The sequence below is a fragment of the Nomascus leucogenys genome, chromosome 14 (assembly GCF_006542625.1).
Source record: "Nomascus leucogenys isolate Asia chromosome 14, Asia_NLE_v1, whole genome shotgun sequence".
In the NCBI taxonomy this organism is placed as follows: domain Eukaryota; kingdom Metazoa; phylum Chordata; class Mammalia; order Primates; family Hylobatidae; genus Nomascus; species Nomascus leucogenys.
In genome coordinates, this window is record NC_044394.1 from 43,680,352 (window position 1) to 43,696,503 (window position 16,152).

Consider the following 16,152-nt stretch of genomic DNA (forward strand, 5'->3'; position numbering starts at 1 on the left):
GGACAGGGTAGGCACTCGGTAAATGTTGGCAGGGACCCTCCTTGCCCCTCACCCATGGCAGCTCCTTGAAGAGAGGGTCTGCCTTCTCTCACCCCTAGCCTCCTGCTGCAAGGAGGTGGTGGCCTGGGGCGTCATCTGTGCTACTTGCACTTTCTTGGGCTGGGGTCCCAGCACTCCACCAGAGGACCTGTCCTGAGCGGGCAGCTCCGTCTCCAGTCCCACTGTGCCACCCAGGAGGCCTGGCCAAACCGTGGGACTTTCAGGCTTGCAGGGTCAGGATGTGGCCACCAGGGGGCAGCAGGGCCTGCGCTGTGAGTATCCGAGGGGGTGTTGGGAAGGGGAGTTCCAGGCTCTGATGTGAGATCTAACCCCCAGAGCTGGGAAGCTCCCTATATTTCCTGCCATATTTTTTGCTGCATTTCCGGAGGACAGGCCGTGGGAAGTGATGCCAGGGGGGCCTGAGCTCTCCTCCCGAGGCAGTCCACTGGGCATCCATGTCCCGGGTGCCTGCTTGTGGGCGGCTCTGGTGACTCTTCCTCTAGGGCAGGGGAGCCAGAGCTGCAGATTCTGGCCTCTTCTGAGTGCTCACCAGCAACGGCTGGTGTTTATTTGCCAGGGATTGATATTCTTGAGGGATGGTCCATTTCGCCAGGGCCAGGAAAACAACAGCTTGCAGGACTGTGGTTTCCCAGCACCGGCTGCAGGCAGCCTGGTCCGGCTGCTCCCAGAGGATGCCCCACCCTGTGCAAGGCTGCCTGCCATCCTGCCCCTGGGGGCAGCCTCCACCTCCCCCACCATGGCCACCGCAGGACTGACCCTGTACACCTGGTCCCCTGGGCCTCTTGGGATCATAGCCCTGTCTGTGGCAGCCTTACCCCTCCTACCTGGCACGACTCCCCCAACTCCTCACAGAGGTGCCCTACTCTCTTCCCTCTCAGTCTGGATGCTCATAGAGTCAGCATCCTGAGTCCTTCTGCCTGTCCCCAAAGTCCTCAGCCGCAGGTTTGACCCCAGCTGAACCCAGGCCAGCTCACAGAGTGCCCCGGGGTGGGAGGCAGCCCCCCAGAACCCTCATCCTGCCATCCTGCCTCTTCACCTCACTTCCTGCTCCCCCAGGCATAGACATACCTGTGAACCCCATGCCACCCTCAGCTCATCTCTCCTGTAGCTGAAGCCCCTGCCCAGCCCGACCCCTTCCCCTGCCTGTGCGCCTTAGAGGACCCTGGTTTGCTCCACTAGCGTCTACTCTAGCTCTTTCCCCCGTGCCTCCGCCCACTGATTCCTTCCTCTTCCTTCCCCCGCCCCACCCCCCTGCACTAACAGGCTCAGTGTCTCGGGAAGGATCCCGGGGCAAACAACCACTTGGAGAGCCAAGGGGTGAGAGGTACAGCTGGCGATGCTGACAGGGAGCTGCGGGGACCCTCAGAAAAAGCCACAGGTGACCCAGGACTCAGGGCCCCAGAGCATGGGGCTTGAGGGACGAGAGACAGGTAAGGCATCCTGAAGTGCTGACCCTTATTGCTGGGGGCAATAAGGTGGAAAGGCAGGAGGGAACAGGAGGCAGGTTAGAGACCTAGAGGGTGGAGTAGGGGCCAAAGCTGAGAGCGAGTGAGCAGTGAGCCCCCCGGCCTCAGCAGGAAACGCAAAGCTGGAGTTCAGCCTGAAAGAGACGCGCAGTGTGGCTTCAGGGGAACAGGGGCCAGAGTGGACGGTGCTCATCCTAGACCAGCCACCTTACCCCTGTGGACTCAGTTTCCCCATCTGTGGACTTGGGCCATTCCAGCTTTAGTGGTGCTCACCTCTGAAGAGGGAATCTTTAGTTTAGAAAAGAGGGGGCCCTACCAATAGCCTCTCCTTAGAGGGGGGCAGCTGTTGAGTGGAGCTGGGCAGACCTGGGGCCTCCGCTGTGGACCTCCTAGAGAGGTCCCTGTGTGTGGCTGGCGTCACCTGGGTTGGAATCGCCCAGGTTGCTGATTACAAGCATGGCTGCTGCAACCCTGCTTCAGACCCTCTGGCTCAGCCTACCCGGAGGAGGCCCAGGAGCCTGCACCTCGACAAGTGCCCCCGTGATCCTGTTTCAGAGCCCCTGCTAGGCTGGGTGAGGACCCATGGGGAGCAATGGTCTCTATGGCAGCAGGCCGCACTGCCAGGGACTCCCCATCAGTGGGGGAGCCAGGCCACTGAGGGAGTGGGGTGAGATGGGGTGGGGGCGAGGGTGGTCTTGGCAAGAATTCTCACAGCAACAGACAGTGCACTCAGCTGGGTCTGACTAGAGGGTCTGCACAGAGCAGGGTGACTAGAAAGACCCCAGGTCAGGGCGGGGCGGCGCCCAGCCAGGTTAGAAACAGACCAGAGGCTCTGACTCTGCCCGTCCGCACCTTCTAGCTGGCCAACCACAAGTGACCCTGCTGCCCACACCCAACGTCAGTGGGCTGAGTCAGGAGTTTGAAAGCCACTGGCCAGAGATCGCAGACAGGTCCCCGTGTGTGGCTGGCGTCATCCCTGTCATCTACTACAGTGTCCTGCTGGGCCTGGGGCTGCCTGGTGAGTGGCGAGCTGGGGTCTGGGGACTTGGGCTTGGCCAGAAATGGGGATGCTCCTTCAATGGGTGCCAGTCCTCTGTGTTTGACCCCTGAGGCCCTGGATCATAGACCCCTGGTCTTTCCTTGCCATTGTCAGGGTGTTCTGGGTCACTGGAGGGGAATAAAAGTAAGGGGCTAGGATTGGGGGTGCTCACAGCTAAACCCAAGTTTTCCCCAGTAGTGAGCACTCTCTTAAGATAATAAAATTCACATAGGAGCTGGCTCAGCTCATTACAAAGCTCCCCATGCTGCCCACGCCATCAGAGAGCAGAGCTTGAGGCAGAGGTGGGTGTGTGGATATGGGAAGGGCGAGTGGTCTTGGCCCTGGGGGTTTCCCCAAGTCCAGTAGCTAAACCCATGCCTGTGTCTAGGGACGCTTCCATTCTGGAGGACACAGAAAACCTAAAAAGGACTTGGTGGACAATGCCATAGGACAGGTGGCTTTTTTTTTTTTTTTTTGAGATGGAGTCTTGCTCTGTCACCCAGGCTGGAGTGCAGTGGTGTGATCTCTGCTCACTGCAGCCTCCACTTCCCAGGTTCAAGCAATTCTCCTGCCTCAGCCTCCCAAGGAGCTGGGATTACAGGTATGCACCACCATGCCTGGCTACTTTTTGTATTTTTTAATAGAGATGGGGTTTCTCCATGTTGGTCAGGCCGATCTCAAACTCCTGACCTCAGGTGATCTGCTTGCCTTGGCCTCCCAAAGTGCTGGATTACAGGTGTGAGCCACCACGCCTGGCCAGGACAGGTGGCTTCTGAGGACACACTGCCATGTGCACTTACCTGTGTGTAACAGCGGTACAGTCAGTGGCCAGCAGTTGATGGACAGGGCAGAGCTGGCCTGGGTTGCCTTCTGGGCAAAGTGGGGTTTCAGAAGGATCTGGAAGGAGAAAAAAGAGAAGCCAGCTCAGCCTCTGCACATGCAGATGGGTAAGGGTGTTGGCGACACCTTGGAAAGCAGAGTCTGAGCTCTCCTCTGATGCCTCTCCCCTCCCTCACCTTGGCTGCCATCAGTCAGCCTCCTGACTGCAGTGGCCCTGGCGCGCCTTGCCACCAGGACCAGGAAGCCCTCCTACTACTACCTTCTGGCACTCACAGCCTCGGATATCATCATCCAGGTGGTCATGTGTTCGCAGGCTTCCTCCTGCAGGGAGCCGTGCTGGCCCGCCAGGTGCCCCAGGCTGTGGTGCGCCTGGCCAACATCCTGGAGTTTGCTGCCAACCCCGCCTCAGTCTGGATCACCATCCTGCTCACGGTTGACTGCTACACTGCCCTGTGCCACCCCCTGCACCATCGGGCCACCTCGTCCCCAGGCCGGACCCGCCAGGCCATTGCTGCTGTCCTGAGTGCTGCCCTGTTGACCGGCATCCCCTTCTACTGGTGGTTGGGCGTGTGGAGAGACACTGACTCACCCAGCACACTGGACGAGGTCCTCAGGTGGGCTCATTGTCTCACTGTCTATTTCATCCCTTGTGGCATGTTCCTGGTCACCAACTCTGCCATCATCCACCGGCTATGGAGGAGGGGCCAGAGTGGGCTGCAGCCCCGGGTGGGCAAGAGCACAGCCATCCTCCTGGGCATCACCACACTGTTCACCCTCCTGTGGGCGCCCCGGGTGTTCGTCATGCTCTACCACATGTACCTGGCCCCTGTCCACCGGGACTGGAGGGTCCACCTGGCCTTGGATGTGGCCAACATGGTGGCCATGCTCCACACGGCAGCCAACTTCAGCCTCTACTGCCTTGTCAGCAAGACTTTCCGGGCCGCTGTCCGACAGGTCATCCACGATGCCTACCTGCCCTGCACTTTGGCATCACAGCCAAAGGGCATGGCGGCGAAGCCTGTGATGGAGCCTCCGGGACTCCCCAAAGGGGCAGAAGTGTAGAGGAGGGGGCCCAGCTGGGGAGCTCAGGGTGTCTCATGGCCACATGTACTGGGGCCTTTGAGGTTGTGCCCAAAAAACGTTTATCAACAGCTTGCTTTCCTTGGGTGGGGGTGGAGGCTCCTCCTTTGGGTGTGGCTCCCAGGTAGAGAGGAGGACAACTTAGCCAACTCTTACGTTTGCTTCACCAGCAATCCCTATTTCCTGGGAAGGTGAAAGGGCACTGCCAGGCACAGGCTAATAGCATCAGTGCTGTGGGTATTCCTTTGTGGGGGGGCATTTTGCCTGGCTCATCATGAATGCCAGATTAATGTTGGTTGAATGGATAGAAAAATGGACAGATGGAGGCCGGGTGTGGTGGCTTACGCCTGTAATCCCAGCACTTTGGGAGGCCCAGGCGGGTGGATCACGAGGTCAGGAGATCGAGACCACGGTGAAACCCCGTCTCTACTAAAAATACAAAAAATTAGCTGGGCGCTGCGGCGGGTGCCTGTAGTCCCAGCTACTCGGGAAGCTGAGGCAGGAGAATGGTGTGAACCTGGAAGGCGGAGCTTGCAGTGAGCCAAGATCCCGCCACTGCACTCCAGCCTGGGCGACAGAGGGAGACTCCGTCTCAAAAAAAAAAAAAAAAAAAAAGGAAAAAAAAAAGAAAGAAAGAAAAATGGACAGATGGATGGATAGATGGATGCACGGATGGATGGATGGATGGATGGACGGATGGATGGATGGATGCGAATTGTCTCCAGCCCACCCCCGTTTCCTGGTGCCTGCCTCTCATTCCCTGAATGGATCACCTCTCCAGCTCCTAGTGGCAATGCCAGAGTTTGAAAAGGAAGATATTTTCAGGACTGAAGGCATTTCTTAGGCTGGGGAAACAAAGAAGTTGAGCTGAGCCATGGGAGGGGGCTGCTTGGGGGATAAAAGCCCCCAGAGCCAGCCAGAAAGGCGTGATCTTAAATCAGATGTAAGGAGCCCAGGCCCACAGAAGACACAGCCCCTTAGGTCTCAAACACCCTGGTTTGATTCCACATTACTCCCTGCCCTAAGCCAGTAAAGGTTCATGGGCCCAGAACCAGCACTGGGGCTATAGTTTTTGTTGTTGCCAGTGAGGAGAAAGAAAATGGTCTCTTAACCCAGGGTACTGGGAGAACAGGAAAGGAGGACCTAGCTGGAGATGACCCTGAGCTTCTGCTGAGCCCCCCGAGCCCACGCCCCTTGGGGAAAGGTCTTTTCCTCCACCACTGGGAGGCGAGAGTTGGCAGAGCCCATCAGAGCCATGAGGAGCTCTGCTCCCCACCCTCAGCCTCTCCAGGGAGCCTCTCCAGGATCTCTCTCTCCTCTCAGCACCACCATCCTGGAGAGGCAGCTGGGAGAGATTAGCAGATGGAACTCCCACCTGCTCCAGGCTGTTGGTAAACACATTAGCAGCTGAGCTAGGACCACTTTCTGCTCCCTGGTCAGGCTGAGCTGACCTTTGTCCTGAATGGGAGGTTCAGACCTGCCCCCACCGTCTTAGTGGGATGACATCAGTGAAAGAGCTGTTTGTGCACACAGCACATGGTCAATGCAGAATCAATGCTTGGCTTTCCACTTTGCCTCTCTGCTTCTCCCCAGAGCAGGGATGTCCAGACAGGGAGGTTCAGCTAACCCAGAAAGAGGATAATGTGGGTTTCCAATGCATTAGCCATGATTCTCAACTCCAAAAAGCTCTGAAAACCAAAACGTTTCCAAAATTTGCCACAAACACATTTAGCGGCACAGCGTGACCCGATGTGAGCTGATTTCTGGTCCCGATGTTGTCCTGTGATTGTGAGTCCTGTCAGCCCCATCTGGGACTGTTAGTGGAGTGATCATGCACTACTGTCCACACCCCACGGAATCGTGATGGAACGCGCACCACTAGATCCACACAGCACCTTCCTCTGCTCTGATGTATTCTGAATTCCAAGACACACGTGGTGCCGAGTTCAGAGAAAGGATTGAGGACCTGTAAGCCCAACACTTCTGCTCCAGGGTGGTGCACACTGACCCTGAGCAGGTGTTGAGGATGGAGGACCCCCGCAGCCTACACCTCTGTGTGCACACACAGATGTGTCCCCAGGCAGGGTTGATGCACCTGTGCTTTATTCTTTGCTTAAGGAGGAGGGGGATGCAAATGCAGGTACCCAGGGAGGGAGAAGGCCCACCGGAGGACCAGATAATGTTGGCCCCGGCCCAGCCTGAGCCTGCCCTACAGAAGCAGGCACGGGAAGAAAGCACAAAGTTCCATGGATGAAGAACTAAATGGAACAACCTGCAGGGACCCTGCAGGAGAGAACCCAGTATCAGGGAAGAGCATCTGTGTCTCCATGGATGGCAACAGCAGCTGGGTCTAGGCCAGAGGCAGGATGCCTTCCTCAGCTGGCTGGGGGGCTGTCTTCCAGGAGGCCAGCTACAAGATTAGCTCACCTGTCTCTGAGCACCAGTGAAACCAGGAACTTCCAGAAACTGCTGGGGAAGCTCTTTCAAGACACAGTTTTGTTTTGTTTTGTTTTGTTGACACCCAGTCGCTCAGGCTGGAGTGCATTGGTGCCATCTCAGCTCACTGCAACCTCCGCCTCCCGGGCTCAAGTGATTCTCCTGCCTCAGCCTCCCGAGTAGCTGGGACTACAGCTGCCCACCACCACATCCAGCTAATTTTTTTTTTTTTTTTTTTTTTTTTTTTTTTGAGACAGTTTGTCTTTCACCAGGCTGGAGTGCGTGGCGCAATCTCGGCTCACTGCAACTCCGCCTCCCGGGTTCCCCATTCTCCTGCCTCAGCCTCCCGAGTAGCTGGGACTACAGGCGCCCGCCACCACCCGCTATTTTTTTTTTTTGTAGAGACGGGTTTCCGTGGTTCGATCTCGTGACTTTATCCGCCTCGCCTCCAAAGTGCTGGATACAGCGTGAGCCACCGCGCCCGCTAATTTTTGTGTTTTTAGTAGAGACGGGGTTCCACCATGTTGGCCAGGCTGGTTGAGACAATTTTGCATTGAGCCACCATAACCCCGGTGTTAATATTGCTGTAACCTCACTTGTACCAACAGGCTGGGGCAATATCAGTGTTTTCAAACAACCCTGCATACGGAGTATTGTAACTGTTTTACAAACTTAGGAAATTGAGGCATAGAGAGATTAAATGGTATGCCCCTAGCCCAAAGCTGGTCAAGAGCAACACTGAGACTCAAACCCAAGTCTCCTGGTTCCTGGTCCATTGTCTGTTCCATCCCACACCTTGCAGGTGCTCTCAGATGTAGAAGATTAGAGGCAGACCACTCTCGGGGATCTTTTGCATTGCTTAGAACTTTCTAGTGCTGGGCTTATCAGATTTGACAACCAATATCACATTTTCCTAATAAAATGCATTAGGTGGTCAGGCGCGGTGGCTCACGCCTGTAATCCCAGCTCTTTGGGAGGCTGAGGCGGGTGGACCACCTGAGGTCAGGAGAGGAGTGCCGTGTACCATCAAGACAGCCCTGGCAAATGCTTTTTCACAGTCATCACAGAGAACCCCAGCAAGGAAGATGTGGCTGTGTGCTGGTGTGCAAAGAGAGACATTTTCATGCACTCAGGGGACATAGGATGATTGCTGTTTTGTCACGTGGAAGTGTCCTGTAACCCCCACCCTCCTTCCCAAAGAGCACAGACTATGTCTGCGAGCTGGTGTGTGTGTGCACTCGTGCACACGTGTGCTGGCACACGTTCGGCAGGCTCCTCCTCTGTTCTAGTATCAGAGTCATATCTCTCTCATCTGTTTCTTTTTTCTTTTTCTTTTTTTTGAGGTGGAGTTTTGCTCTTGTCACCCAGGCTGGAGTGCAATGGTGCGATCTTGGCTCACTGCAACCTCCTCCTTCCTGGTTCAAGCGATTCTCCTGCCTCAGCCTCCGGAGTAGCTGGGATTACAGGAGCCCACCACCACACCCAGCTAATTTTTGTATTTTTAGTAGAGACAGGGTTTCACCATGTTGACCAGGCTGGTCTCCAACTCTTGGCCTCATGTGATCCACCCGCCTCGGCCTCCCAAAGTGCTGGGATTACAGGTGTGAGCCACCGCACCTGGCCAGGGCGGGGGTTCCTAACCAGGAATACATAGAAGGACTCTGGAGGTTCCTTTAATAGGATATGTGAAACTCAGTGTGTGTGTGTGTTTTCCTAGGGCATGGGTCTATAGCTTTTGTTACAATCTCAAGGGTATCTGTGACCTCAGCTCCCCAAAGTTAAGAACACAGGGGACTCTCTCTCGCCTTGAATCCCCCAGAATTCACTCACCAGCCCTGTCTGGTGTGGATATGAAGGTGAAGGAGAGACCTTGGACGCTTGGGGCGGGATCCGTGGGCTCCTAATGGTGGCATCGCTCATCTCTAACATTCCAGGTCTTTTCTAGAGAGCCCTCTGGTAGCCTGAAATAAAGGGGAGAGAAGCAAATGAAAAAGGAGACCCATGGGGAAGTTATTTGCATGGACGAAGGCAAGTGAGTCAGCTGCACAGGGTGGGTCGCGGAGGAAGATGCAGGAGTCATGGGCATGGTGAAGTGGGGGGCACTGGGGCTCGAAGCCCAGCAGTCATTCACTTTGGGGCTTTTATTCCTCTGCACAGATGCTTCTAACGCTGCCAGCTCCTGATGCCAGCACTTCTTTCTCAGCCTGCTCTCTGCTCAAATTGAGCATTAAAAAAAGAAAAGCCACAAATGGGATGATGTGAGCAGATGGTTTCGGTTATAACCACAAAAACCTTCTTGTTTCACATTCCTGATCGACACTGCTCTTGCATAACGCCAAGTCCATTACACTGATGAAGAAAATGCTGGCATTATCTGCCTGTTCCAGGGATGATGGACTGAAAGTTTGTGTCCCGCTTCTTCCCCCACCAAAGATTCATATATTGAAATCCTGACCATGAAGCTGATGGTATTGGGGGTTTGGGAAGTGATTAGGTCTTGAAACTGGAGCCCTCATAAATGGGATGAGTGCCCTTATAAAAGAGGCCCCAGAGAGCTTTGTAGACCTCTCTCTCTGCCATGTGAAGACGGAAAGGGAAGGCAGTCATCTGCAACCCAGAAGAGGCCTTCGCCAGAGCCTGACCAGGCTGACACCCTGATCTTGGATGTCCAGCATCTATAACTGTGAGAAATAAATGACTGCTTAAGCTGCCCAGTTTGTAGTATTTTAGTTACAGCAGGCTGAATGGACCAAGACATAGGGTGGGCCACTGCAAGACCCCCTCTTTTTTCTGGACCAGAACATGCTCAATGGAGATTCTGGGCACCAAGAGACAGAGGGCGGTGGGAGAGTTCCGTTGTTCGTTATTCCTGATTGAAGTAAAATGCTCACACATAATTGATGTCATGAATTTTTTTTTTTTAAGCCGGCGTCTCACTCTGTCACCCAGGGTGGAGTATGGTAGCATGTTCTTGGCTCACTGCAACCTCCACCTCCTGGGTTCAAGTGACTCTTGTGCCTCAGCCTTCCTAGTAGCTGGGATTACAGGCACATGCCACCATGCCCCGCTAATTTTGTATTTTTAGTAGAGATGGGGTTTCACCATGTTAGCCAGGCTGGTCTCAAACTCCTGACTTCAGGTGATCCAACAGCCTTGGCCTCCCAAAGTGCTGGGATTACAGGCGTGAGCCACCTCACTCGGCCCATGCCATGACTTTTAGTATTTTTTGACCGTGACTCACAGTGAGAAAGTTAGTTACATTGCAATACTTGTATGCACATACAGAAAAAAAAAATAAAAGTCTCAGTGTTTATCATTATGACCTGAGATGTGCTCTGATTGATCCTGACATACCCTGTTATAGACCAAAACATGACTGAGGCAGGTCTCAGTGCATTAGAAGTTTGTTTAGCCAAGGTTGTCCAGGAAAAAACACAGATCACAGATGCTTTTGTGATCACAGATACCTTTTCCAAAGGAGGTTTTAGGAACTTTTTTTTTTTTTTATTTTTTTATTTTTTTATTTTTTTTTTTATTTTTTTATTTTTATTATACTTTAGGGTTTTAGGGTACATGTGCACAATGTGCAGGTTTGTTACATATGTATCCATGTGCCATGTTGATTTCCTGCACCCATTAACTCGTCATTTAGCATTAGGTGTATCTCCTAATGCTGTCCCTCCCCCCTCCCCCCACCCCACAACAGTCCCCGGAGTGTGATGTTCCCCTTCCTGTGTCCATGAGTTCTCATTGTTCAATTCCCACCTATGAGAGAGAACATGCGGTGTTTGGTTTTTTGTCCTTGCGATAGTTTACTGAGAATGATGGTTTCCAGCTTCATCCATGTCCCTACAAAGGACACGAAGTCATCATTTTTTATGGCTGCATAGTATTCCATGGTGTATATGTGCCACATTTTCTTAATCCAGTCTATCGTTGTTGGACATTTGGGTTGGTTCCAACTCTTTGCTATTGTGAATAGTGCTGCAATAAACATACGTGTGCATGTGTCTTTATAGCAGCATGATTTATAGTCCTTTGGGTATATACCCAGTAATGGGATGGCTGGGTCAAATGGTATTTCTAGTTCGAGATCCCTGAGGAATCACCACACTGACTTCCACAATGGTTGAACTAGTTTACAGTCCCACCAACAGTGTAAAAGTGTTCCTATTTCTCCACATCCTCTCCAGCACCTGTTGTTTCCTGACTTTTGAATGATGGCCATTCTAACTGGTGTGAGATGGTATCTCACTGTGGTTTTGATTTGCATTTCTCTGATGGCCAGTGATGATGAGCATTTCTTCATGTGTTTTCTGGCTGCATAAATGTCTTCTTTTGAGAAGTGTTTGTTCATGTCCTCTGCCCACTTTTTGATGGGGTTGTTTGTTTTTTTCTTGTAAATTTGTTTGAGTTCATTGTAGATTCTGGATATTAGCCCTTTGTCAGATGAGTAGGTTGCAAAAATTTTCTCCCATTCTGTAGGTTGCCTGTTCATTCTGATGATAGTTTCTTTTGCTGTGCAGAAGCTCTTTAGTTTAATGAGATCCCATTTGTCGATTTTGGCTTTTGTTGCCATTGCTTTTGGTGTTTTAGACATGAAGTCCTTGCCCACGCCTATGTCCTGAATGGTATTGCCTAGGTTTTCTTGTAGGATTTTAATGGTTTTAGGTCTAACATATAAGTCTTTAATCCATCTTGAATTAATTTTTGTATAAGGTGTAAGGAAGGGATCCAGTTTCAGCTTTCTACATATGGCTAGCCAGTTTTCCCAGCACCATTTATTAAATAGGGAATCCCTGGGATGCAAGGCTGGTTCAACATACGCAAATCAATAAATGTAATCCAGCATATAAACAGAACCAAAGACAAAAACCACATGATTATCTCAATAGATGCAGAAAAGGCCTTTGACAAAATTCAACAACGCTTCATGCTAAAAACTCTCAATAAATTAGGTATTGATGGGACGTATCTCAAAATAATAAGAGCTATCTACGACAAACCCACAGCCAATATCATACTGAATGGGCAAAAACTGGAAGCATTCCCTCTGAAAACTGGCACAAGACAGGGATGCCGTCTCTCACCGCTCCTGTTCAACATAGTGCTCGAAGTTCTGGCCAGAGCAATCAGGCAGGAGAAGGAAATAAAAGGTATTCAATTAGGAAAAGAGGAAGTCAAATTGTCCCTGTTTGCAGATGACATGATTGTATATCTAGAAAACCCCATTGTCTCAGCCCAAAATCTCCTTAAGCTGATTAGCAACTTCAGCGAAGTCTCAGGATACAAAATTAATGTACAAAATCACAAGCATTCTTGTACACCAATAACAGACAAACAGAGAGCCAAATCATGAGTGAACTCCCATTCACAATTGCTTCAAAGAGAATAAAATACCTAGGAATCCAACTTACAAGGGATGTGAAGGACCTCTTCAAGGAGAACTACAAACCACTGCTCAATGAAATAAAAGAGGATACAAACAAATGGAAGAACAGTCCATGCTCATGTTGGAGAATCATTCGTGAAATGATATATATTTATAGATCATGCACCAATGACTTTCTTCCAGAATTGGAAAAACTACTAAGTTCATGCCCCGCTCACCCTCCAGAGCTGGAGGCACGCTATGACTTAAACTAAGTACAAGCAGTACTGGTAGGACTGATCAATGTGGGCATGCTACCTACTGGACAACCTGAGACGACGTCCTGCCTGTCACCCAGGCTGTGCAATGGTGATCTGCTCACTGCCCTTCAGGTCTCTCCCTCCCGAATAGCTGGGATTACAGGTGCCTGCCACCATGCATACCCGGCCAATTTTTTGTATTTTTAGTAGAGACAGGGTTTAGCCATGTTGACCAGGCTGGTCTTGAACTCCTGACCTCAGGTGATCCACGCACCTCGGCCTCCCAAAGTGCTGGGATTACAGGTGTGAGCTACCATGCCTGGCCCTCATGCTTGTTTTATACCCAAGATCAGGGCTTAGTTCTACTTGGTGGGAGGAATAGGGAAAAGTCTGGCTACTTCATCTTCGTGGAAACGTTAAGTGCATGGGATGGTTTTAAGGGCCAGGCATACAAGCGGCTCACATTGTTTCTGTGTCATCCCACCAGAGAGTCTCAGTGTCCTGGTTCCCCTGGATGTGGTGGAAGTTTGGTACCCAACTCTGGGCCTGGCCTTAGACACCTGTGCAATTTCTTACATGCTCCATGGTGACCATAGAAACCAGCATGAAGGTGATGACGCTGATGGAAGGGTCCAGGTCCTCCAGCTGCCACCTAGAGATCTGCCTGACTTTCCTTTGTCTATGATCTGACTGAGAAATACACCTTTATTGTGTTAAGCCACTGAGATGTTAGAGTTGCTTGTGACAGCACTATCCAGACCCTAGATGGTTTAAGATCTCTTCTTTTCTTTCTTTCTTTTTTTTTTTTTGAGACAGAGTCTCACTCTGGGCCCAGGATGGAGTGCAGTGGCACGATCTCGGCTCACTGCAACCTCCGCCTCCTGAGTTCAAGTGATTCTCACACCTCAACCTCCTGAGTAGCTGGGACTACAGGCGCCCGCCATCACATCCGGCCAGTTTTTTGTATTTTTAGTAGAGATCGGGTTTCATCATGTAGGCTGGGGTGGTCTCGAACTCCTGACCTCAAGTGATCCATCCGCCTCAGCCTCCCAAAGTGCTGGGATTACAGGCATGAGCTACTGCGCCAAGCCGTGACTTCCACATTTTAAGAACCATCTTCTGTCTTTTCAGAAGATTAATTCGAATTGGTTTCATTTCAATGAGAAGGTTGCCTACTGGAGAGAATAGCCGTCGTGAATGCAGAAGGCTCTTTCTTTTCTAGGGTGATCTTCCAGATTTGCTAGATTTGGGGTTCCCAATAGCACTTTTAGGCCTTTCAGGATGAGATTCTGCCTCTGCAAAGGGACTGATGTTTGCTTGGCTTAGAATGGCTTGAAAAGTTGTAAAGTTTGTGAACCAGAAAGACTCCCAAACCTGGAGGTTTACCCAATGGAGACCTGGGGAAGGAAACAGCTCAGCCCAAAGGGAGCTAAAAGTAAGTGGCTCTGGGCCCTGGAAGGGACAAAATGGTCCCATGGTTTCCTCCCTCAGCTGTGCTCTCCCCAGTGTGTGTGTGTGTGATTGAGAGGAAGAGCGAAACATTTGCTTCCTAGCAGGGCTGAAGGAGCCCAGGTTGTAATCAGGAGAGTGGAGGACAGATTCCAGAGGAGAAAACCTCTTTCCAGAGGCCAGGGGCAGAAGGCCAGGCCAGCTCTTATGCAATTGAGGAATTAAAGACTTTTTGGGCTGGAAGGAGCCTGGAAAGCTCTCTTGAGTCTGCATTCCCATCTGCTGCTGGCATCTTCTTGATTGGAGTGGCAGGAATTCTAGGACACATTCAGCTCTGAAGGGACTGGCTCTGATCCTGGCAGAAGAACAACCCCAAGCTGTCCAGGAAGGATCCCTTTAGGAAGCAGCACAAGCAGGCCTCGGCTCCACCACCAGACTCTCGGCTGTGATGAGCCCTTTGTACCCTGCCAAGCTCCCACTGTGGGAATGCAGTCCTGAGCTCTGTCCAGAACCTGGAAGGAGGTGCTGCTGGGATGTGCCACCTCTAGGAGGGGGCTGGGGGTAGGTGGAAGGGAGGAAGTGAGGACCGGCTCTCCAATCTCAGGAGGGGTGTGCAGCTGCGGGGCAACAGGTTCTTGGGGGAGAACATAGGTGGGGAGCAGGCATTTGGGAATGGGAAGATTCCTGAGGGCACAGCGTCCAGGGCGAGGAAGGTTCTTACGAGAATTAGGACAACAGAGAAATGGGGAGTGCTCAGAAGGTGCGGGGTCAGGAGCCACTTTGCTGTGGTCAAGGGAGCACAGAGCGGGAGAACACAGGTTTGGAGCAGAGTTTGGGGTAGGGGCTGGGAAGGGGTCAGGGTGGGGGCGATAGGTGCTACTGAGTGTGGAAGGGACCAGGAGGGTAGGAAGAGATAGTGACAGTGAGATTGTCTCAGGCCAAGCATGGTTGGTGGGGTGAGGAAGGTGTGCGTGGTGGCAGCTCACACATCTGCCAAGGCATATGACAGACGGAGCCAGCTGCGGACAGAGTGGAAAGGAAAGGCAGATGGTGGGAGGAGGGGAGGGATATGAATGAAAGCCAGAAGTCAGGGCCTCCTCCATCCCCAATCACCTCAGCTCTAGATGTAGTTAGCTCAGGAGCCCAGATAGTCATAGGAGCTGCAGATGCCAGGGGCTCTTTCACAATTTCTGCTCATTCCAATGGTTTAAGTTTCCGTGGCCCTTGCGCGTGTTCATCCTCTTATTGTGAACTCAGGTTACTCTGAGGGTGTGCAAAGCTCAGCCTCATCACTGTTCTCTTTCTCTCCCTCTCTGTCACACCCACACAAACGTGCACATGCACATACACTCAAGTTCAAACAAAGTCTCTTGTCAGTTTTTCAGTACTTGCTTAAGATATTGGGGGGCTCTGCTGAGCATCACATCCCATAATGCCTGAACTTCTGCCTACCTACAGCCTTTCTTTTCCCTTCTCTTTCCTTCCGTATCAACTTCTCACACTTTGCCTCCTAGATTCTAAACCCCACTTTCCCCCCAGGACCCAAATCACCTCATTTGGTTACAGAGAGCAGCTTCCCTCTTTCCTCTGAATGCATGGTGACTTCTGACACCCAAGACCTGGGGACCATTATGGGGGAGGGTCATCTTGTGTCCCAAATTCAGGTAAAGAAACTTATCAGGGCTTCCTCTGGGGAAAACCCCTCTTCCCAGTGCCATGCTGATTCTTTCTGGAGAGTGGTTAAGATCAGAGCCGGAGAGTATTTTTCCTCCCACAAGAACACTCTGAAAGTGAAGGAAACCGCAAGTTGTGCTTTTAAAGAATAAGCCTGAGTTGCAGAAGACCCCAGAATATATGGGTCTCACTCCAAAGGGAAGTGATCTTGTATATGACCAAATCTCATGCCTGGCAGAGGCTGAAGGGCCCAGGACAAGATGGGATGCCCAGCTCCAATCTGCTCCCACTTCCAGCTTTGGGCTCCAAGTGCTGGGTCCCCTGTGCTGTGACTTGGTGTCTCTGCTCTCACAGGGGACAGGTTTCTGCTTTCACAGGGACTCTTTGGCTTAGGTCCTAAGCTCAGGTATTCCTCCAGCTCCCCCTCCCAGGAAACACCCAGGTCTCCCTGGCAACCTCCCCTTAAGCTTCAGACAG

The 16,152-nt window shown here is 52.0% G+C and overlaps 1 protein-coding gene across 1 annotated transcript; it reads left to right on the forward strand.

The window, feature by feature from the left end:
* The first annotated feature begins 604 nt into the window (after positions 1–604).
* Positions 605–4,809, forward strand: LOC100603411 (probable G-protein coupled receptor 142). Its single transcript, XM_030827420.1, is given in 4 exon segments — positions 605–1,490; positions 2,386–2,544; positions 3,597–3,704; positions 3,707–4,809. Coding segments are annotated over 4 exon segments (1,122 nt in total). The 5' UTR covers positions 605–1,396; the 3' UTR covers positions 4,468–4,809.
* Positions 4,810–16,152: the final 11,343 nt, after the last annotated feature.